Raw genomic sequence first — 22,620 nt, 5'->3', positions numbered from 1 at the left:
CTATGGTTAAAACAAGTGTGCAAGGTTTTAAAGACATATGTCAATGGACTTTGAAAATATTTGGTGGTACGCAAACTTTGATGTAAATTCTAAGTCAAAAAGGGGGCATAATTCTGTCAAAAAGCTTGATAGAGTTACCTCCTCTAGTATATATATTGGAGTCTTAATTGTGAGCAAGTGTGCAAAATTTCAAAGCTATTTGTCAATGAACTTTGACAATATTTGAGGTGGTACACAAACATTAATGTAATTTCTAATGACATGCTTTATAGTAAGGCTAATAATGCTTCTAGGCCCAGGAGCATCAATGTATATGCCACATATTACTGTTATAAAGTACATGTAAAGAAATAAACAACACTTACTTGGGTAAAATACATCTAAAATTAATCCACATTTGTTGTCCCAGTAAGAAAATCCTCAGTTTCCATTCACATCACATTGTTATGAACAGCAAAGTATTGATTAAATCTCAGACTCAAAATAAAAATAATGATGTCTATTTCACCTGTCACTTGTCTCATAATCTATTTATAAATTGTTTCTCCCAAGTACATGTAAGGTTACTCAGTACTTGTTGTTGTTTTAAACTCAAACATATACTCTCCAGACTTCAAGGTGTCATCATAGGTGACCACAAAATTGTCTGATTGTTTTATAAATGTTTTAAAGTTTTCAAATTCTGTTTCTGGTTTTATATCACAACCTGCTATAAATACTGTCACTGTATGTGGTAGTTTGTTTATAACAGTAATGAGATCATGTAACACTGAACAAGACATTGTTATATACCACAAGTTAACACATTCAATATTGATCATTTGAGGTGTCAGTGTTAATGATCTTTCACCTAGATTGATTCTAGCCAACATAACTTCTTTCACATGATATAACAATGATAATGTTTGTAACATTGTTTCTATGTCACTGGAAGATTCTAGATAACTACACACAAATGTTTGTAGTTTACTGGCTGCTGGTAGTTGACTGAGATAAGATGACACAACACCAGGTTTATATAATTCACCTACATCACATCTCTCTAACAACGATACATCCATGTTTAATTGTGACACAGGTATCAGGATCAATCCTAAACATCTTAGTTGTGAATGTTGAGACAGGTCAAGGTTGAATCCCCTACATGAATTATCATGATCACTACAGTATAAACTGTCCAATGCTATTTCTTTCATTGATTTTTTACTAGTGAGGAAATTTAACAATGTCTCCATTACCTCGTGAGTCATAGTGAAACAGTCTATATATAAACACTCCAGGTGTTGTAGTTTTACCAGTCGTCCATTTATCTCTGCAGACAGCTGGCAAGTTTTATCTACAAATTTGTGATTTTCCCATTTACCTAACATCACAGTTAAACATTTTAAAGGGTTCAATAACAAGCTCCTTATTTCCTCTTCTACAATTTCACCATGATAGTATAATTTCTCTATATGTGGAAGGTCAGAGAGTGTTAACAAACTGATAATTTCTTGTAGACTACAAACACCTTCATTTTGTATCATTATTGATTTTATATTTTCTTTATTTTGGTGACACAGATGTTGTAATTGTTTGAAGTAGTTTTCTTGTTTACATTTTTTATTAATGAAGAAATCTTGTAAGCACAAATTTAGGTCTTTGTTTTCATGGCTTTCTTTTGCACAAGAAATGTACATGTCTTGTATGTCTTCTAATGAATCAATACACATGTAATCATAATCTGTCATAGTTCTGTATTTGCTTGTTTTTTCATCATTGTTTATCACAGGCATCAAATCACGTGATATTGTAGACATTAATTTAGGGTTCATGTTACTAATAAAGACAAACACTTTTGACATGTCTAGAATATTTCGTACACAGTTGCACTCTTCAAAAATGATTTTTTGAACTTCACTTGTATTTTGAAAACTTATAAATATTGCTGAAAAGTATTCCTGCACTGTTTTATGTGAAAATGAAATTTTAGAACTTTCATTTATCAATGTTTTTACTTTACTTTCTGACAATATTCCTGATAGACAGCTTGATTTCAAATCTTCTTGGTCAAGATATTTTTCTGCAACATTTTCATCAAAAACTAATTTGTGCTCTTTTTTCTTACTGAACAATGTATTAAAAGCTAGTTTCCCAATGGTCACCAGAAACGTGTAGTAACGACAGAAATGTTGATGTTTTCTAAAACATTCTGGAACATTACTAGGGGATATTTCACACGATGAATGAAACATTCCATGTAACTTTTCTGTTCTAGATAGAAGGAGCTGTATAATGCCTGTATATAATTCTACTGCGGAATTTCCTATTGGAATTTTTGCAATCCATAAACATATAAGATATAGCAACAGGAGAGGGGTGGATTCCATATCATCAAGGTCATGGTTTCTAATTTCCTCTTCAAATCTACAAACTTCATTGATCAGTTTTTCTTCTTCAATGTTGCCTTTCAATATTTTCATTGCGTTTAGGTTAAACTGCCTTACATTTTGTTTATCTAGTTTAACAAGCTCCACTGTTTTGTCTACTTGATTAGTCTTCAAGTTTGAGACTCCAAGCTTCCATGGCCGGGTCGTTGTTAGGATTACACACTTTTCACGTGCATACCGATGAGGAATACTTTTTGGAAGTCTTGAACAATCGTTGTCAGGATGAAACCATTCATCAAGTCCATCTAGTAAAACAAGACATTTTTCATTGCGTAAAATGTCATTTAAAAGAGTTTTTGGTATTTCAGATTTACAACGAAGATTATTTATGATTTGTTGTTCAATCATGTTGTCAACATCACATTCTGTATCTACGTCTCTCAATAGCACTAGAAATAAAAACTCAAAGCCAGATATCGCCTCCAATTCTTCTTTTTTAAAATGGTTATAATTTTCATCCATTTTATGAGCTTGACACCATGTTATAGCGAGATATTTTGAAAATGCTGTTTTCCCAAATCCAGCGACCGCTGATAAATATATTTCCCTTGGAACTTTTCTACCCGATGTAAACAGGTCATGTAACGACTTGACTCTAGTTGTTTCTTTCCTTCCACCTGGAAGATTCGTCTGTATGTCAATTTCTGGCATAATGTAGAACCCAGCTAGAGGGGTATGGGAATCATCTGTGAGTGGTGAAAGTGGAACTGTACTCTGATAGGTGTTGTACCAGTCTATAAGTTCATCCTTCAGATCTGAAATAGAAATAATTGACATATTAGTATTATTCATTCAGGTGATGAAATAAAAACAAACAAACACTGATATGATTAATTAATTATAAAGGTGTCAGTGTGTACATATATATTGTAATACATGTATATAAAACACAATTAGCCTCACTAATAAAGAAAAGAAAAGCCAACAAAAATCGTTCAGAAACAAAATGTCAAAAAAAGTGTTTTTTTTATTATTCCTTAACATTAGATCTACTTTATAATAGTTTCTAATAGAAATAGGACATACAAAAATGTTGAAATTGATACAAATTGTATTCGTCTGCCTTTTTTAACTAAAAATAGCAGACGAACACACTTTTTGCGACGGACGCGCCCTCAGGCGCGTTCAGAGCTAAGTCATCTACACATACACATGGGATTTCGTTGGCTACACTCGCGCAATGTGTCCTAAACCAATTAACAGCCCAAGAAATAGTACATGAATTTGATCCTTGAAAACTCCCTTACTTTGTCTGGATATCTTAATGTCTTCCATATTTAGCCTTTTCAATTTCAAATTAAGTTATCCAAGTTAAAATATGAACGTATATTATTGATAAAAACGTTGTAGTCCCGTAGTATTATTGCGCAATATGCAAATTACTGCTGAAACGATTTACCGCTGTCGAAAAAGTAGGACAGCAAATTATACTACAATAAAGGTGTAACCTCTGAGTTCCAAGACATTATTAGTAGGAAATAAATATTTCTACATTATACAAAACATTATTATTAACAAATCAAAAGTTTTTCGTGACTCTAGGATAACTCGCGCATTAATAAAAGAAGAACTATTTGCGTGACTCATACCGCGGGTTTAGCTGAATATTCAGCAGTTATTAATATATTAGATACAGTACAATGGCTAGAATAAATATCTATTTTTGAAAATGCATGTAAGACACTTTACCGCCATGTAGTCTTTCATGGTAAGGAAGTTATAATATCAGTTCTACTTCCGATTCTTGTGGTTTGTTTACATATTTTACTAGGTCATGATATGAGTTAAGCTTCGCTATTCTAAAAATAGATTCTGCTTCTCCTGTTCTGATTTTTGGACAGGCGATTAGGAAGTACACATTAAACATGTAATTAATAAACCAGCGGATTGTAATGCAATACTTTTAGAAATGCTATACAATTGTAAGAAGCAAAAAAGTTGAAAATGGAATTTAGTGTGAAGTTGAAAAGGACAACTAAACACTGTAGTGCTTAAGTGACATTTAAATTAAAATAAAAACGATGTGCTCTGGCCTCTACATCTTTACCTTGTAAATAAAAAAAATCTAAGAAATACACTATTAATTGCTGATGATTTTAACCAATTTTTTTTTTAATGAGACATATCCAAGAGAAATAAAAATACAAATTACTTATATTTTATTGTCTGTATGCCCACTATGATATAACACGAATCAATTCTAAATAGCATTCTCAAATGTATAATGTATTATGTTTGAAGTTTATTTGCCTGCATTTATTCTAGAAATATTTCGTTGATAGTTTTTTTTCTATTTACATATCATTTCTTAGAATAAATCGATAAGGACACTGATTTACAAGTTTGACCAGAGTTTTTAGGCATAAATTTCATTCTGTATTTAAGTGCTTGAAAGTAGAAAACCTGAATTATATCAATTTGGGACACAAAATATATTGCTCTACAAATCTCGAACTTGTATGGAACAAATTTTCTCTGTTATATATTTTGTTTTTTTTTTTTTTTTTTTTTTTTTTTTTCTAAAAGAAGCCTTAATGTCTCTCCGGTTGCATGTCCGTCGCATTCAGTGCTGCAGCACTTTGATTAATAATTTGTAGGAAATATTTTACTGAAATTCATACGAAATATCTCAAGTATACCTCTTTTACTGTTTCACTGAGCATCTCACTTCATATTTTACTCTTTGCAATCTTTCTATAACAAAAAGTCAACTTTTGGTTGCCTCGGTCATTACTAAATTTGAAATGCACTGACAACTGTAATGAACATTAAACTATAAATAGTAATCAGGTGTCATGGACTGGCAAAATATATCTATGGAGCGCCATAACTGCCTTATAGCCTGGGCACGGTACTTAACATTTATCCAAAAAAATTATATATAAAAATCATACATGAATGAGATTTCTCTTCTTTTTAATAAGTGATCCTTTTCCAAAACTGTTTGTCGAATTCTATTTCAAGATATTCAATAAAACTGTCTTTTATTTTTAAAACTATTTCTATAGTCAGCCATTTTGGCAATCGGAACATCCTCGGCTATAATCAATTATAACCTCGGAGTAAATTCGGATTGAAAGTAGTTATACCACGTTGTTTCAGATGTAAACAGAAACAGAGAGTGTTATCTTCATATTCTCTCTATTTTGACATCCAAAGAAAAATATAGTTTGTTTCGGTACAATAATGATTGAAAATATGTTTGAAAACCATTTTGAATTTCAAAATTCCCACTGGGGTACAATTTAAACAAATCCGACTAAATGTCAACAGGTTGGCATTTTGTACTTTCGGTTTCTACAATCATAATAATAAATATATAAATAATGTATTGTTTGCATTTGTTTCTATGAATTCACATAGTTTAGGTGGACTTTTACTTAAGCTAGTGCTAGGGGGCCTGCAACATTTTCAATTTTGCCGTGTTGGGCTTTCTTTAGGGATTCTTATTTCTCTCTATTTTACTTCGAATATTGGAAAGAAGTTTGTCAAAAACTCCGAGCATTAAAAAAATACTAATTGTTACATGTTTAGTTTTTAGTGTAAGATAGAACGAAATAAAGCATCCGTTCTGTGTCCTTATCCGAAGATTGACAAGTTGCGATTGCCATTTTGGGTGATTTCAGAGGTTACTATGGCATGACGGTCTTCCCCAAAAATGCAAGTATAAAAGGACAGATGGGTCAAAATCTTCAAATTAAGATGTGGAAAACTTCCAACAGTTAACTGAATATAAAATTCAAGCTATACGAATAAATGATTTGCCACTATATTGGATTATTACATAGTAACAATTAAGGGATATGGAAGTCAAATATGAAGATTTTAATCAAAAAGTTTTTCTCCCCGAATATTCATTATTCACAAAATTGAATTTATTGGCAGATTCTGTGTAGTTTTATGTGACAGTTTTGAAAATAATAGCATTGTCAAATGTAATCTGAATAATTCGACAGCAAGACCGAGCGACTTTACAAATTGATATTACACAGATGTTGGTATTTACGAAGGGCGACCATCGTCTATATAATAAAAAGCATAATTTGCTGGGCTATGTTATATGTTACTTTTACTAGTAGTTGCATAACATGTAAATACCGTGATATCATAGAACCTGTGATATCATAGGAACCGAGTATATACACATTTCTAAAGTGATGGCATCTTTTAGTTAAATGGTGCCGTGATTATGATAAATAATAATTACTGTTGCTTTTGATGTTGGTGATGTTGTTTAGATAGATGTTGCTGTCATTATAGTATATGGTGCTCTCTTTTCATATACTGTGCTGTGATTTTGATAAATGGCGATGTCATTTTGATAAATGGTGATATGGTTCCGAGAAATGGTATTCTGGTCTTAATCGGTTATGCTATCATTTTGATAATTTTGGTATATAGTGATTTTATTTTGTTAGATTGTGCTGTGATTTTCATATATTGTTCTGTTATCATGTATATGGTTCCAAATGACCTCACCATTCACCGAAACAACAGCATTAGATCTAAAAACACCATAGCACCATAAAGCAGAACCACATCACAATATATGGTTCCAAACTCCATCACCATCTTTCAAAATGGCATCACCATATATTGAAACGACATCACCATCTATTATTTAAGTCGCAGCACCGTCTATAAAATGACAGCAACATACGCTTTTATAACATCACCATCTATCAAACCGATATATGAAAACGATAGCATCATCTATTCAAACGACAGCACCATATTACGATAAATATATCACCATACGACCATTACGACATCATAAATTAGCAAAATCATAACATATTATCACTTTAGAATACATGTATGTATATAGGAGGCGGCTATGGCGTTCCATAATAATCTTCTTTTTTTTTTTTTGAAACATGAAATATGTTTTAGAAAGAATCTCGGCCGTATATAATCTGGTTACAGTGACACAAAGGTAAAGTGTGTGTGTTTTATTTATCTCATGAGCACGAGACACTGTCTTGGCCACAAGCTAAGCTACTTACTCGTGGCCACGAGTTACTTAGTCATAGGCATGAGATAATTAAGTCGAGGGAACGAGATACTATGTCGTGGCCACGAGTTATTAAGTCGTTGGAACAGATAATTAAGTTGTGCGCACGAGATAAAAAAAAACAATCAGATTACAAGAGATTTATATTAATTTTCCTAGTGCTATATAGCCGGTGCTTGGGGGCGTGAGGGATGTTGCACTTATTCATTATCCCTCCTGTGCAGACTCAATCAAACCGATTTTTCATGTAATTTTGTTTTGTTTAATTCCGAGGGATCACTTTGTTTCAAGATTTTTATACTTCACAATAGCAGGTGTCAAGTGCTGTGTGGCAGCTGTAAAAAGTTTCCCGTACTTCACTTCAGTGTTGTTATATTTTGCTGGTATTTCGGGATCATTGATGCCAGCACTATATAGTGTTGAAAAATGAGTACCGCTCAAGCCAGTGCTAGGTGGCGTGTGGGATGTTGCACTTATTCATTATCCCTCCTGTGCAGACTAAATCAAAGAGAGTCTGTATTTTTCATACATATGTTGATTGTGATTAATGCTTCCGGGGATCACTTTGTTTCTAGATTTTTATACTTCACAACAGCAGGTGTCAAGTGCTGTGTGGCAGCTGTAAAACGTTGCCCCGTAATTCACTCCAGTGTTGTTATATTTTTCTGGTCCTTCGGGATCATTGATGCCAGCAAGTGTTGCGAAATGAGTACCGCTCAAGCCGGTGCTAGGGGGCGTGAGGGATGTTGCACTTACTCATTATCCCTCATGTATAGACTCAATCATACCGAGTCTGCATTTTTCATGTTATTTTGTTGTGATAAATGCTTCCGGGGGATCACTTTGTTTCCAGATTTTTATTTATCTCATGCCCACAACATAGTATCTCGTGGCCACGACATACTATCTTGTGACAAAGGATATAATTATCTCGTGGCCACGACTTAGTAACTCGTGACCACGAAATAGTATCTCGTGCACAGTACATTGATAAAAACACACACTCATACAAGTCACATTTGTGCCACCGTATCTGGTTGAATCGTTGCTGCGCGAATTCTGAGGTGTAAAATTGATGCAAAAAGGAAAGAGCCTTTCATCAATACGTTGAAGCGATATACTCAGTTGCTATTTGAGATTTGAGATTTTCTCTATTCCAACAAACAACTAAACCAAGTACTTAAAGTTACTGATGGAATGCGATTTTTTCTACGATCCAAATGCAATTTATGACCCAAACTCTTACGGTTATGTTGCCACTGTACAGATCAGATAAAGCAACAACTGCAGGATATGGAGCTTGTGGCCGTGTTGTTAAGTGTATGCCTTCGAGCCACTTGCCGTTCATCCAAAAAGTTCGAATACCGCCAGGCACTTGGGATTCTTTCACAAGACAAGCTATTCAACTAGCTTTTGATACGTCGATGATTCTACTAAGGTGCCCGCTTGTGCCTGAAATAATGCACACAGGGACACTCGAGGTCCAATGTACCTGTAAAGCAGAAAACTCGCCATATGACATTTAAGGTTTCGATGTGACTTAAAAAGCAACCCTAAGAAGATAAACAACTGCTGTGGATATACTACAAATATGTTACTAGTATGGTACAGGTCCATTTGAATCAATTACAACTAGAACTGCCATTCCCATGGCGTAAGTATCCCCGTAAACCGCTTTGGCAGCATCAACAGTGGTCATTTAGAGCTTAACCCATTTGTGCCAGAATTTTATTTTTATATAAGAAATGTATAAAACATATAGTAACCATATAGTTATAACATATATCCGTTTATTTTTCAAATATAAGTACTGTATTTTTTATTTTAGTGTTTTAATATTTTGTCTACAAAAGTAGACAACAGGCGCAAATGGGTATATGTAAAACACATATAGAATATATGTCCAGATAACCTATTGTTGGTTTATTTGATAACTTTTACTTGAAAAAATCCTTAAAGTTTATACAGGCAATGTTTTCTATTACTTTTCCTACAAAAGTAGACATTAGGCACAGAAGTGTTCACTCTGAAATTCATTCTGAATATGAATTATTATTGTTCATGTCTTTTGGCTTTGATCGTATGAATACCTAAACACTGTGAAACATTTCAAAGCATTTCCTGTGCACTCCAACATTACATTTGGAACATTGTGTCCTGCATTTTTTTCCACCCAATGAACAGCGCACTTCTTTTGCTGGCTCTGCGTAATGATTTTTACCATCAAGTCGGATATGGTCTGGAATTCTTCTTGACAATGGCCTCATCCTACCTCTTGGTCTGCCAGGGCTGACAGCAGGTGTACGCCCCTGAGCAAGCAGCACAGTAACCAGAGCTCGTCTGACACCTAACAGATCTAATGGTTGCCTCAATCCTGCATCAGTAGCACGGTAAATGTGCCAGGTTTGCTGCACCGCAAGGTCAATGCAATACATAAACACTGGCCACCACCACTTCTTGGATCTGATAGAGATACGATACTTCTCAACATTTTGATCCATCCTGTCCACACCTCCCATCGTCTGGTTGTAATGCTTTATAAGGTATGGCTGCGGAAGGCGCACCCTAGATTTTGCCTGCTTTGACCACCGTGTTGCTTGTTGCAATGGTTCAACTCCATGGCAATTTGACACCACATTCACTATATTGTTGTCATTCCACCTCACCACTATCAGACCTTTGTGTGCGTCATACCTTTTATCATAGTTTCCTCGTTGCGTTTTTCCCATGTCTTTTACATTTTTGACAGGACAATCTTCTATTCGGTTGGCACGGATGGTTCCTGTGCAAGATATTCCCATATCTGTAAGCCGGTCCACGAGCTTCAGGGAAGTAAATAGATTATCAAAAGTCAGATGGTATGCATCATCTTTCTGCAGCTCTGAAAGCAGGTCCATAACTACTGCTCCGCCCATTCCAAGGAAGCCAGGATCATGGGTTTGGTGGCCTTTTGCCCCTTGATAGGGCTCGAATTGTAAAACATATCCAAGTGCTGTCGTTAACGCCCACATCTTATAACCGAACCTAATTGGTTTTCCACGAATAAACTGTTTCGCTCCGTGTCGCCCATAGTACGGGATCATGCTTTCGTCGATTGAAAGGTTTTTCTCTTTCAAGAAGTATAACAAGAAGCGCTCATTCAGCAGACATAGCAGTGGTCTTACTTTGCTAAACTTGTCCTCTCTGTCAAGATTGTTGTTATCGCAAAGATGTACATATCGCACCAATATGTCGAATCTGTCTCGCGGCATTGTACGAGCTATTGCCTCATTCCTTACGTCATCATCCCGGCTCCAGAACTGTCTCCGTCTTGGCACAGTGTTATAGCCTGATATAAGCAGAATTGCTAGGAAGATCCTAAGTTCTTGGGGTGAAGTTGAAAACGAATGGTTGCCTTTTGAACCAGCATATCTTATACTCTGTTCAACAATCATGTTGATCACGTCATCATCAAAAAATAAGTTTAAGATGCCATCTGGTGTTTGCGGCCATCGACTTGTGTCTATATTTGAGCCATGCCAAGTGAATCTGTCTTTATCTTGCTCAGGTAGATCTTTATTTTCCCACTTCCTCTTTACTGGTGAAGGTCGTTTGGGACGCGGAGCTGGATCCCGTAGTGCAATTCTTACTTGAGGTCTTTTTGCAATATTTGCAGGCACTTCGTATTCATCTGTATCAGAAGAATCTGAAGAATGGTCAGTTTCCTGAAAAATAAAATATGATAAATATAAAAAATCTTATTCTCAACTGGATTTACTGTACATTATTTACTTACTTGCTTCGTATTTATTTATTTATCTATTTATTATTTATTTATTTTATTTATTTATTTTATTTATTTATTACTAACTAGATCGGAGTCTGATGCTAATTCAACAACATGACGTCCATCTAGGCGAATAACTGTCGCTGTTGCTTGTTGGTCTAACTGACGTCCACTGAGGTTGTTGTAACCTACTTCTTCATCTTCACTTGCACTATCTTCATCTGTCAGTTCATCTACAGGAGGTGGTTGAACATTTATATCTGCCCTTTCAAAGTTACCTTCATCCTCAAGCATTGATATGATTTCATTTACTGTGTATCTTCTGTAAACAACAAAATATTTTCATAATGATAAAACGTACCCATTTGATCCTATTGTCTACTTTTGTAGACAAAATCTAAATTGACTGTCATAACACATTTTATACATATTTCTGAATTATAAAACAGGAATTGAGCAGAAATATAATTATACAATATAAAACAATCATACTTTATGATATAAAATAAAAACAATATAAAGTTTTACATACCTGTTTCTGCTAGCCATTTTCAATAATATTTTCAAGGCAATTTTTATCACATTCTTGTTGAAAACACACTTCAAATAACGTAGTGGTCTGCATTTTGTCTAGCAAAATAGTCCAATTAACGCTTATCATGACAACAAGTATAGAATTACAATGATAAACAAATGTGCGCTCATAATTAGGTCCTAGTGTACTGATAACTGCTAGTGTCTACAAAAGTAGACAACAGGCGCAAATGGGTTAAGGAAAACCTCCCTGTCAAATCTGAGGTTAGTAAGCCAGTGCATTGCTAAGTGATGTATTCTACATGATTTTAGTAGCAAAGATCAAAGTGACCTTTGCCTTTGACTGCATGACTTGAATACCCCCACCCTATTCATACAGCTTTGCCTGGTGGTGTTTTATGATGAATATTTGAGAACATAATTATATGCTTCAAATGTGGAAAAAGTCTAAATCAATACACTCACTGTGAACAAGCATTTTTAAGCATTTGAGCAGACTAGCTTATAGTTGTAAAGAACCCCGTGACCTTGGCCTTGTCACCCAGTGACTTCGAAATCAATAGGGATCACCTAATGTTCTTGATCAACATCCATGCCAAAATGAAGACAGAAAAGTCAATGCCCTTGTGATCTTAACCTTTAACCCAGTGAGCCGTGGTATTCAACTGTCCCAACTATCACATGTATTAAACTCATTACCAACAAACAAATAAGCTAATACATTTTAATAGTCTAAGAATGTATATAATATATTTTCTTAACATGATACTTGTATTGATTTTAAATAAATTAAAATTTTATCAATTATGATTAAACATCCGTTATACATTTAGCCTTTCTAATCTATTCTATATTGTTGAAGACAGCACTCTAGACTAATCATATACTGGACACAGTAAAGGAAGATCTATTATGATATGAGCCAAAGTATGTAAGGTTTCTAAGTATATAACTTTAAAGTTCAAAGAGAAAACTACGGTGGCACGGAGGTGACATAAATTTGTTCTTTTTATCTCGTGCACACGTGTTACTGAGTCAGCGCATAAGATAATAAAGTGGTGCGCGCAAGATACTAAGTTGTGTGCACGAGTCATTAAGTGAATTGCACATGTTACTAAGTCGTAGGCACGACTTACTATGTGATGTGCACGGGATACAATATCGTAACGAATTACTGCATTTAATCACACTTTAAGGCTTTAACAGAGCTGATATCCAAGTTATGCCACCCAAAAGACAGTAATTCTGGGTTGACATAAAGCGGTAAATACCTTAAACGTGAGGAGGGGTATGAAAAAAAAAGTTATCACAATCATATATGTACTCTTTAAGCGCATGTTACATAAACAACACTGTAGTTAGATTGTTTGTGTTCATATTATCATATATGTAGCTGTAACCACCATCTTGATCAGTAGAACGAAACCATTTGAGCAATTAGTTATAGAGTACCTGAAAAATCTACGCGTAAGTTAAAGAAAAGATGTCATTTATATTTAATTTCTATTTTTAGTTATGGCGGCCAAATTGATCAACATACCAAAACTGTGGCCATTGTTTTATAGAAATCTATTCAAGGATCATTGCAATAGAGTTTCAAAATAATTAAGGAGTAGATCTTGTTTAAAGCCCCTGGACTCAAGATGATAAAATGAAAAAAAAAAATCAAGTAAAAGGTTAATTTTTTATACTGGTCTGGTTAGGTTTAATGTGTAAATCTATTATTACTGACATCTTAATTGAAGAAAGAATTTTGACAAAAGCGTCACTATAATTATTGTGTTCCTTCTTTGCATTATCTACTGCGTAGCCAGTATAATTACGAAAAGTTAATTCATTCAACATTTTGACGTGTCACAACAGTGGTTCGGAAAAATCCCGGAATCCGGTACGCTCGGTGTAGAATATTAATGTTCTTTCATAAAGTTTAAATCGATATGGTATAATTAATAAATTATAATTTTGAGTGCAGCAAGTTACTACAAATATCAAAACGAAAGCAGTTTATTTGTTTCCCTCTATGTTTGATACGATCTCGAATTCTGTGCGTTCCGGTCACAAGCCGCGATATTGTCCTGGTACTAAACAGAAACCAAGACGAATAAATTCCGTAGTTAAATTGTAAAAAAAGAAGGTATATCCCGTTTGGCAGAAAAGCTAACTAATTGTTTTCAGGGCAAAAATGTTAAACTATAATCATTTTGAAGTGTCATTTTAATATATTAGCAAGACGGTATTTGTTTCTGTTATCATGTGGCCCCATGTTCACAAAGATTTAAGGATCAGGATCAAGATCAGGATCAAATCTAAAAACTTTAATAATTTCTTCATTGTTTATCCTCATAGATTAATATTAATTTGAAAAATTTAAACTGGACTTGCAATGGCAAGTTAATGAAATTTATTGTTTTTTCTGCAAGATACGGGCATTTTACAGTTGATCCAAATATTGATCCTGATCCTAAAATTGATCTTTATTTTGATCCGAATATTTTGGTATTTGTTTTGTTTAATGTTGATTTTATCAAACCATTGTTTGGTTTCTTTGCGAAACAGCATTTTTTACATTTTGAAAATTTACCATTTAAATCTAGCAAAACACAATTAATCTAAGTAACATAAAACAATGAAAATAAAATCAGGATAACTTGATCCTGATGCTGATCTTTTCTTAATGAACACAAGGCCTTGAGGAGTGCTACTTTATAGGTGTTTCTTTATTAAACAGGCGTCCATCACATTCAGTAGACGTAAACAATTTAAAGAAAGTCGGAAAGTCTTAGCCACTAGGGGTCGGAAAGTCATTTAAAAAGTGGTAGGAGTGTCAAGGGGTCTAGAAGTCATCTTAATGGCCTAAGTGTCTTACTTGCCTACAAGATGATGCTTCATCTAAATATCTAAACCCAGAGAAGATGATTTATTATTTAAGTATATGTAAACTAAGCAACGCCACTAAACAAAGGTGGGATATTTTAACCCCAGGGGCATGACGTACGTAACATTTATAGATATCCACTAGGCAGTGCTACATGCAAAATATGTAAGCTATGGAATTATAGTTGCATAAACGATGACTTAAATGGTTTATGTGTACACTTACTATATCAGTTAGGTGAACCCTTATGGGGGGCAAATAAATATTTTTTCATCCAATGAGCATGATTTATATATCCTTTGTTAATGACAACAAGGCGATGTTACATGTCACATATCTGCGATCGAGGTATTACTGTTTCTGAGAACACGTTTTTTTTAATGATCATATTTGAAGTTTATTTTGATCTTTTGCAACCTACTAATGCACAAGACTGAAACTGTTTATAGTTAACTTTATACCACTTTTTAGGACGACCTAAAAATCATGTCTGCATATTTGGTCAAGATCTATCAAGTGGTTTCGAAGGAGCTGTTGTACGAAAATGTTGACATCGACAAAAGACGGACACACTGTCATCACAAAACTCACTTTTGAGCGCATTGTGCTACATTAATCTAAAACAACAACTTCATTTCATTCAGAACAATGCTGTCAGCAGCAGATAAATGACACATTAAAATTTCAAAAAGTGGAGGAATAAGACGGACAGTATCGTTGGGGAATGGTTAGTATAATCGTGATCGGGTGATTTCATATTTACCTGTTATTTGGTCAAAAGACATTTGTATTTTTATTTATTTTTTATGTTTTTTATTTATTTATTTTTTGAAACAAAATAGCGACTTTCATTCTTTAAAATCCTATCAATGCTTTCGTATTGGCAAAAGTACGTACATTGACCTTCCTTTTCTGCATTTTCCCTGTTTCCCTCGTATTGACATTGGTAATCATATATTAGCATTGTGATAAAATATGCTGGCTAGAATAGTATGGTACACAGCAATGTTTAACGAACTTTATTCCCACCTAATGTTTCAGGGAAAACAAATTGAATAAAAGACGAATAATGTCGAACAACACATATGCCCCCCGCCCTTTCTAGCCCTCGACTCATACTAGTGGTAATTTTGTTATAGAAACATGATGCGAAACCATTCTGACATTTAATGCACCTGTTACCTTTTACCTTTGACCATGTGACCACAAAGTCAATAGGTGTCATCTACTAGTAATGACCAATTAGTATGTGAAATATGAAGACTTTGTAATATATAGATTTTTAAGATAACCAGCGGAAACCATTCTGATATTTAACGCCCCTGTGACCTTGACCTTTGAACTAGTAGCCCCAAAATCAAAAGGCTCGTTGTGACTAATCAGTATGTTAAACATGAAGACTTTGTGATGAATAGTTTTCAAGATAATGAGCGGAAACCATTCTTACATACAGCACCCCTGTGACCTTAACCTTTGACCTAGTGACCCCAACATCAATAGGGGTCATTTTCTAGTTACGACCGATCAGTAAGTGGAACATGAAATTTTGTGATGAAAAGTTTTCTATGTAATCAGCGGAAAACATTCTGACATTTCAGGTCCCTGTGACCTTGACCTAGTAGCCCTAAAATCAATAAGGGGTCATTTACTAGTTATGACCAATCACTACATGAAATATGAGAGTCACTGTGACCTTGACCTTCGACATAATGACCCCAAAATCAATAGGGATCATCTACTAGTTATGATCAATCAGTATGTGGTATATAAAGACATTGTTATTAATAGTTTTCAAGATAATCAGCGGAAACTATTCTAATATTTAAGGTCACTGTGACTTTGACCTTTGACTTAGTGACCCATAGGGGTGATCTACTAGTTATCCCCAATCAGAATGTGAAATACAAAAGACTTTGTGATATATAGTTTTCAAGATTATCAGCGGAAACAATGTGGTCTACAGACCGACAGACCGACAACAGACCGACCGACACACCCACCGACCGACCGACATAAGCAAAACAATATATACCCCTCTTCTTCGAAGGGCGGTATACAAATACTCATGCTCAAAAATTATGACGTTTCAGTATTACAAAACTGTCTATTACGATATAGTCACTTAGAGTACAATATGAATATTAGATTAGAGTACAATATGAATATTAGATATGAACGTTTTTGACACAGACAACGAGGCTAGTGGTATATAAAATGAATTTGAAATAGATTATATTTTGCGGGATAAAAGCGACGTAAAATATGCATTGATACAGATTTCTGGACTCAGGGAATGAACACGAGAATAATAAGATTGGATCAACTAATGAATTGATGATATTAGAACATCATCTGGTGCAAAACTGAAGTTTCAATGGTTATATATATATGTTGTAAGGGGTGAAGTACAAAGAAATACGTTTAGTACTATATATAGAAAACAAATGAAGTTATGTGATTAATATCACTTACTTTGTTTAGAATCAATATATTCTTTTTCTTTCTCGTCTTTACTTGCTATGTTCAGTGCTTTTTGTAACGTCTCTCCTAATGCAGCCAGGTCTGCTTGTTCTTTTTCTCCTTGTTCATGAATTTTCCCAACTTCTTTGTCCCGTTCTTCATGCAGTCTTTTAACAGAAGCATCAGCTTTATCTTTTAATTGTGACTGAAGAGATAGAAGATCTTCTTGTTTTCTTTTTATCATATCTAGTTTAATTCTGTCATATTGCTCGTCTAATCCAGCCTTCATCTTTTCTTGAATTGCCTTTGCCACATCGTCTAGTACTTTTCTTACTTCATCTTTACCAATGACTAAAGTGTCATTTTCTAACTGTAATTATAAATACAATACAAATATACAATATAAAATTTGAAAAAGGTAAATAAATGAACAAGAGGGCCATGATGGCCCTGAGGTCGCTCACCTGTATATAGCCCCCCCCACCCCCGGGCCAATTTTTACCCAAGGGCTTTTATGTGTTTATTTGAACAGACTTGGTAGACACCCATAAGAAGATGTTTCATGCTAAACATCTAAGTTCTAGCTCATTGGGTTTTTTAAAAGAAGATTTTTTAAGGTTTTTACTATACACATATAGTTAAAAACAATGACACCCCTGGGGCAGGGCCAGTTTTGACCCCCGGGCTTTTATTTGAACAAACTTTGTAGATATTTACTTAAAGATGTTTCATGCTTAATATCTAAACTCTAGCTACTTGGGTTTTTTCAAAGAAGATTTTTAAATTTTTGCTATACACATATAAGGAAAATCAATGACCCCCCCCGGGCGGGGCCAGTTTTGACCCCAGGGCTTTTATTTGAACATACTTGGTAGACACCCATTAGAACATGTTTCATGCTAAATATCTTAGCTCTAGCTCTTTGAGTTCTTTAAAAGAAGATTTTTTAAGTTTTTACTATATGCATATAGGGAAAATCAATGACACCCTGGGGCGGGGCCAATTTTGACCCCAGGGCTTTTATTTGAACAAACTTAGTAAACACTCATTAGAAGATGTTTCATGCTAAATATCTTAGCTCTAGCTCTTTGGGTTCTTTAAAAGAAGATTTTTTAAGTTTTTACTATATGCATATAGGGAAAATCTATGACCCCCTGGGGCAGGGTCAATTATGACCCCAGGGCTTTTATTTGAACAAACTTGGTAGACATTCACTAGAAGATGTTTCATGCCAAATATCTAAGCTCTAGCTCTTATGGTTCTTTAAAAGAAGATTTTTTAAGTTTTTACTATATGCATATAGGGAAAATCAATGACCCCCCGGGGCGGGGCCAATTTTGACCCCAGGGCTTTAATTTGAACAAACTTGGTAGACACTCACTAGAAGATGTTTCATGCTTAATATCTTAGCTCTAGCTCTTTGTGTTCTTTAAAAGAAGATTTTTTAAGTTTTTACTATATGCATATAGGGAAAATCAATGACCCCATGGGGCGGGGCCAATTTTGACCCCAGGGCTTTTATTTGAACAAACTTGGTAGACATTCACTAGAAGATGTTTCATGCTTAATATCTTAGCTCTAGCTCTTTGGGTTCTTTAAAAGAAGATTTTTTAAGTTTTTACTATATGCATATAGGGAAAATCAATGACCCCCCGGGGCGGGGCCAATTTTGACCCCAGGGCTTTTATTTGAACAAACTTGGTAGACACTCACTAGAAGATGTTTCATGTTAAATATCTTAGCTCTAGCTCTTTGGGTTCTTTAAAAGAAGTTTTTTAAGTTTTTACTATATATGCATATAGGGAAATCAATGACCCCCTGGGGCGGGGCCAATTTTGACCCCAGGGCTTTTATTTGAACAAACTTGGTAGACACTCATTAGAAGATGTTTCATGCCAAATATCTAAGCTCTAGCTCTTAGGGTTGTTTAAAAGAAGATATTTAAAGATTTTTCTTTCGGTTGCCATGGCAACCAGAGTTCTGCATGGAATTAAATTCTTTGAACAATTTTTAAAGGTGACCACCAAAGGAACATTCCTGTGAAGTTTGGATGAAATTGGCTCAGTGGTTTATGAGGAGATGTCATTTAAAGCAAAAGTTTACGGACGGACGGACGGACCGGACGAAAAGCGATCACAAAAGCTCACCCTGTGAGCTAAAAAAAATACAAAAAATAAATAATAAATAAAATGAACAAATAATAAGAATTAAATAATAAACAAGAGGGCCATGATGGCCCTGAGGTCGCTCACCTGTATATAGACCCCCCCAACCCCAAACCACCCCAACAAACGTTGCAGGGTCAATTTAACCCAAGGGCTTTATTTGCACAAACTTGGTAGACACCCATAAGAAGATGTTTCATGCTAAACATCTAAGCTCTAGCTCATTAAGCTTTTTAAAAGAAGATTTTTTTTAAGTTTTTACTATACACATATGCATGCAGTTAAAAACAATGACACCCCTGGGGCCGGGCCAGTTTCGACCCCAGGGCTTTTATTTGAACAAACTTTGTAGACACTTACTAGAAGATGTTTCATGCTTAATATCTAAACTCTAGCTATTTGGGTTTTTTCAAAGATTAGATTTTAAGTTTTTTGCTATACACATATAAAGAAAATCAATGACCCCCGAGGCGGTGCCAATTTTGACCAGAGGTCTTTTATTTGAACAAACTTTGTAGACACCTATTAGAACATGTTTGATGCTAAATATCTTAGCCATAGCTCTTTGAGTTCTTTAAAAGAAGATTTTTTAAGTTTTTACTATATGCATATAGGGAAAATCAATGACCCCCGGGGCGGGGCCAATTTTGACCCCAGGGCTTTTATTTGAACAAACTTGGTAGACACTTATTAGAACATGTTTCATGCTAAATATCTTAGCTCTAACTCTTTTGGTTCTTTAAAAGAAGATTTTTTAAGTTTTTACTATATGCATATAGGGAAAATCAATGACCCCCTGGGGCCGGGCCAATTTTGACCCCAGGGCTTTTATTTGAACAAACTTGGTAGACACCTATTAGAAAATGTTTGATGCTCAATATCTTAGCCATAGCTCTTTGAGTTCTTTAAAAGAAGATTTTTCAAGTTTTTGCTATACACATATAAGGAAAATCAATGACCCCCGGGGCGGTGCCAATTTTGACCCGAGGGCTTTTATTTGAACAAACTTGGTAGACACCCATTAGAACATGTTTGATGCTAAATATCTTAGCCATAGCTCTTTGAGTTCTTTAAAAGAAGATTTTTTAAGTTTTTACTATATGCATATAGGGAAAATCAATGACCCCCGGGGCGGGGCCAATTTTGACCCCAGGGCTTTTATTTGAACAAACTTGGTAGACACTTATTAGAAGATGTTTCATGCTAAATATCCTAGCTCTAACTCTTTTGGTTCTTTAAAAGAAGATTTTTTAAGTTTTTACTATATGCATATAGGGAAAATCAATGACCCCCTGGGGCCGGGCCAATTTTGACCCAAGGGCTTTTATTTGAACAAACTTGGTAGACACCTATTAGAACATGTTTGATGCTCAATATCTTAGCCATAGCTCTTTGAGTTCTTTAAAAGAAGATTTTTTAAGTTTTTACTATATGCATATAGGGAAAATCAATGACCCCCCCGGGGCGGGGCCAATTTTGACCCCAGGGCTTTTATTTGAACAAACTTGGTAGACACCCATTAGAACATGTTTCATGCTAAATATCTTAGCTCTAGCTCTTTAGGTTCTTTAAAAGAAGATTTTTTAAGTTTTTACTATATGCATAAAGGGAAAATCAATGACCCCCGGGACGGGGCCAATTTTGACCCCAGGGCTTTTATTTGAACAAACTTGGTAGACACTTATTAGAACATGTTTCATGCTAAATATCTTAGCTCTAACTCTTTTGGTTCTTTAAAAGAAGATTTTTTAAGTTTTTACTATATGCATATAGGGAAAATCAATGACCCCCTGGGGCGGGGCCAATTTTGACCCCAGGGCTTTTATTTGAACAAACTTGGTAGACACCTATTAGAACATGTTTGATGCTCAACATCTTAGCCATAGCTCTTTAAGTTCTTTAAAAGAAGATTTTTTAAGTTTTTACTATATGCATATAGGGAAAATCAATGACCCCCGGGGCGGGGCCAATTTTGACCCCAGGGCTTTTATTTGAACAAACTTGGTAGACACCTATTAGAACATGTTTCATGCTAAATATCTTAGCTCTAGCTCTTTGGGTTCTTTAAAAGAAGATTTTTTAAGTTTTTACTATATGCATATAGGGAAAATCAATGACCCCCCGGGGCGGGGCCAATTTTGACCCCAGGGCTTTTATTTGAACAAACTTGGTAGACACTCACTAGAAGATGTTTCATGCCAAATATCTAAGCTCTAGCTCTTATGTTTTTTTAAAAGAAGATATTTTAAGTTTTTTCTTTCGGTTGCCATGGCAACCAGAGTTCTGCATGGAATTAAATTCTTTGAACAATTTTTAAAGGTGACCACCAAAGGAACATTCCTGTGAAGTTTGGATGAAATTGGCTTAGTGGTTTATGAGGAGATGTCATTTAAAGTAAAAGTTTACGGACGGACGGACGACGGACGGACGCCGGACGAAAAGCGATCACAAAAGCTCACCCTGTCACTTTGTGACAGGTGAGCTAAAAATGTGGTAGTGGTAGTGGAAGTGGAAGTGAAAGTGGTGGTAGTGGTAGTAGTAGTTGTAGTAGTAGTAGTAGTAACAGTACAAAGAAGCGGTAGTAATTGTAGTAGTAGTATTAGTAAGTAGCAGTAGTAAGTAGCAGTAGCAAGTTACAGTTGTAATGGTAGAAGTAGTAGTAGTAAGAAGAAGTTGTAGTAGTAAGAAGAAGATGAAGCATAAGAAGTTTAAGAAGAAGAAGAATGAGTAGTAGTAGTAGTAGAAGTAGTGGTAGTTGTGGTAGTAGTAGTGGTAGTTGTGGCAGTGGTAGTAGTAGTAATAATAATAGTAGTAGTAGTAGTAGTAGTAGTAGTAGTAGTAGTAGTAGTAGTAGTAGTAGTATAATTAGTAAAAGCAGTGGCACTAGAATAAGTAGTGGTAGTGGTGGTGGTAGTAGTAGTAGTAGTAGTGGTAGTTATGGTGGTGGTAGTGGTGGTAGTGGTAGTAGTGGTTGTAGTGGTAGTAGTGGTGGTGGTGGTAGTGGTGGTGGTAGTGGTAGTGGTTGTTGAAGTGGTAGCGGTAGCAGTAGAAGGGGTAAGTAGCAGAAGTAAGTAGCAGTTGTAATTGTAGTAGTAAGAATTAGTAGTAAGTAGTAATAGTAGAAGTATAGATGTTTACCTCTGTCAGTTTCTTTTTAGCATTCTGCGCATGCGTGTCTGTAGCTAAATATACTTGATCAGAAAGTAGTTTCTGTAATAGTTTGAAGTAGTTTTGAAGATCTGTATCCTCTACTTCAAGTGTTGAAGAATGTCGCACTTTTCTTCCAATTTCTCTTGCCTGGCCAAAATTGAAAAACAATTTTATTTACTTTTACTTAAAACCTATAGGTTGAGTATAAAATATATACGTTTACTGTG

The 22,620-nt window shown here is 34.9% G+C and overlaps 1 protein-coding gene across 1 annotated transcript in view; it reads right to left on the bottom strand.

Moving 5' to 3' along the window:
• Window positions 1–316: 316 nt before the first annotated feature.
• LOC132756550 (uncharacterized) overlaps window positions 317–22,620 on the bottom strand; it is a 34,884-nt gene continuing 12,580 nt past the window's right edge. The window contains exons 2-4 of the mRNA XM_060747646.1: window positions 22,382–22,540; window positions 17,091–17,448; window positions 317–3,184 (exon numbers count right to left, since the gene is read on the bottom strand). Of these exons, the coding sequence (XP_060603629.1) occupies window positions 564–3,184; window positions 17,091–17,448; window positions 22,382–22,540 (3,138 nt within the window). The 3' untranslated portion in view covers window positions 317–563. The remainder of the gene's footprint in view (window positions 3,185–17,090; window positions 17,449–22,381; window positions 22,541–22,620) is intronic.

Source organism: Ruditapes philippinarum, unplaced genomic scaffold, assembly GCF_026571515.1.
Source record: "Ruditapes philippinarum isolate M1 unplaced genomic scaffold, ASM2657151v2 ctg7472_1_1_1_1, whole genome shotgun sequence".
Classification (NCBI taxonomy): Eukaryota; Metazoa; Mollusca; class Bivalvia; order Venerida; family Veneridae; genus Ruditapes; species Ruditapes philippinarum.
The sequence above is the reverse complement of the archived record's forward strand: the minus strand, read 5'-3'. Positions and strand labels throughout refer to the sequence as shown.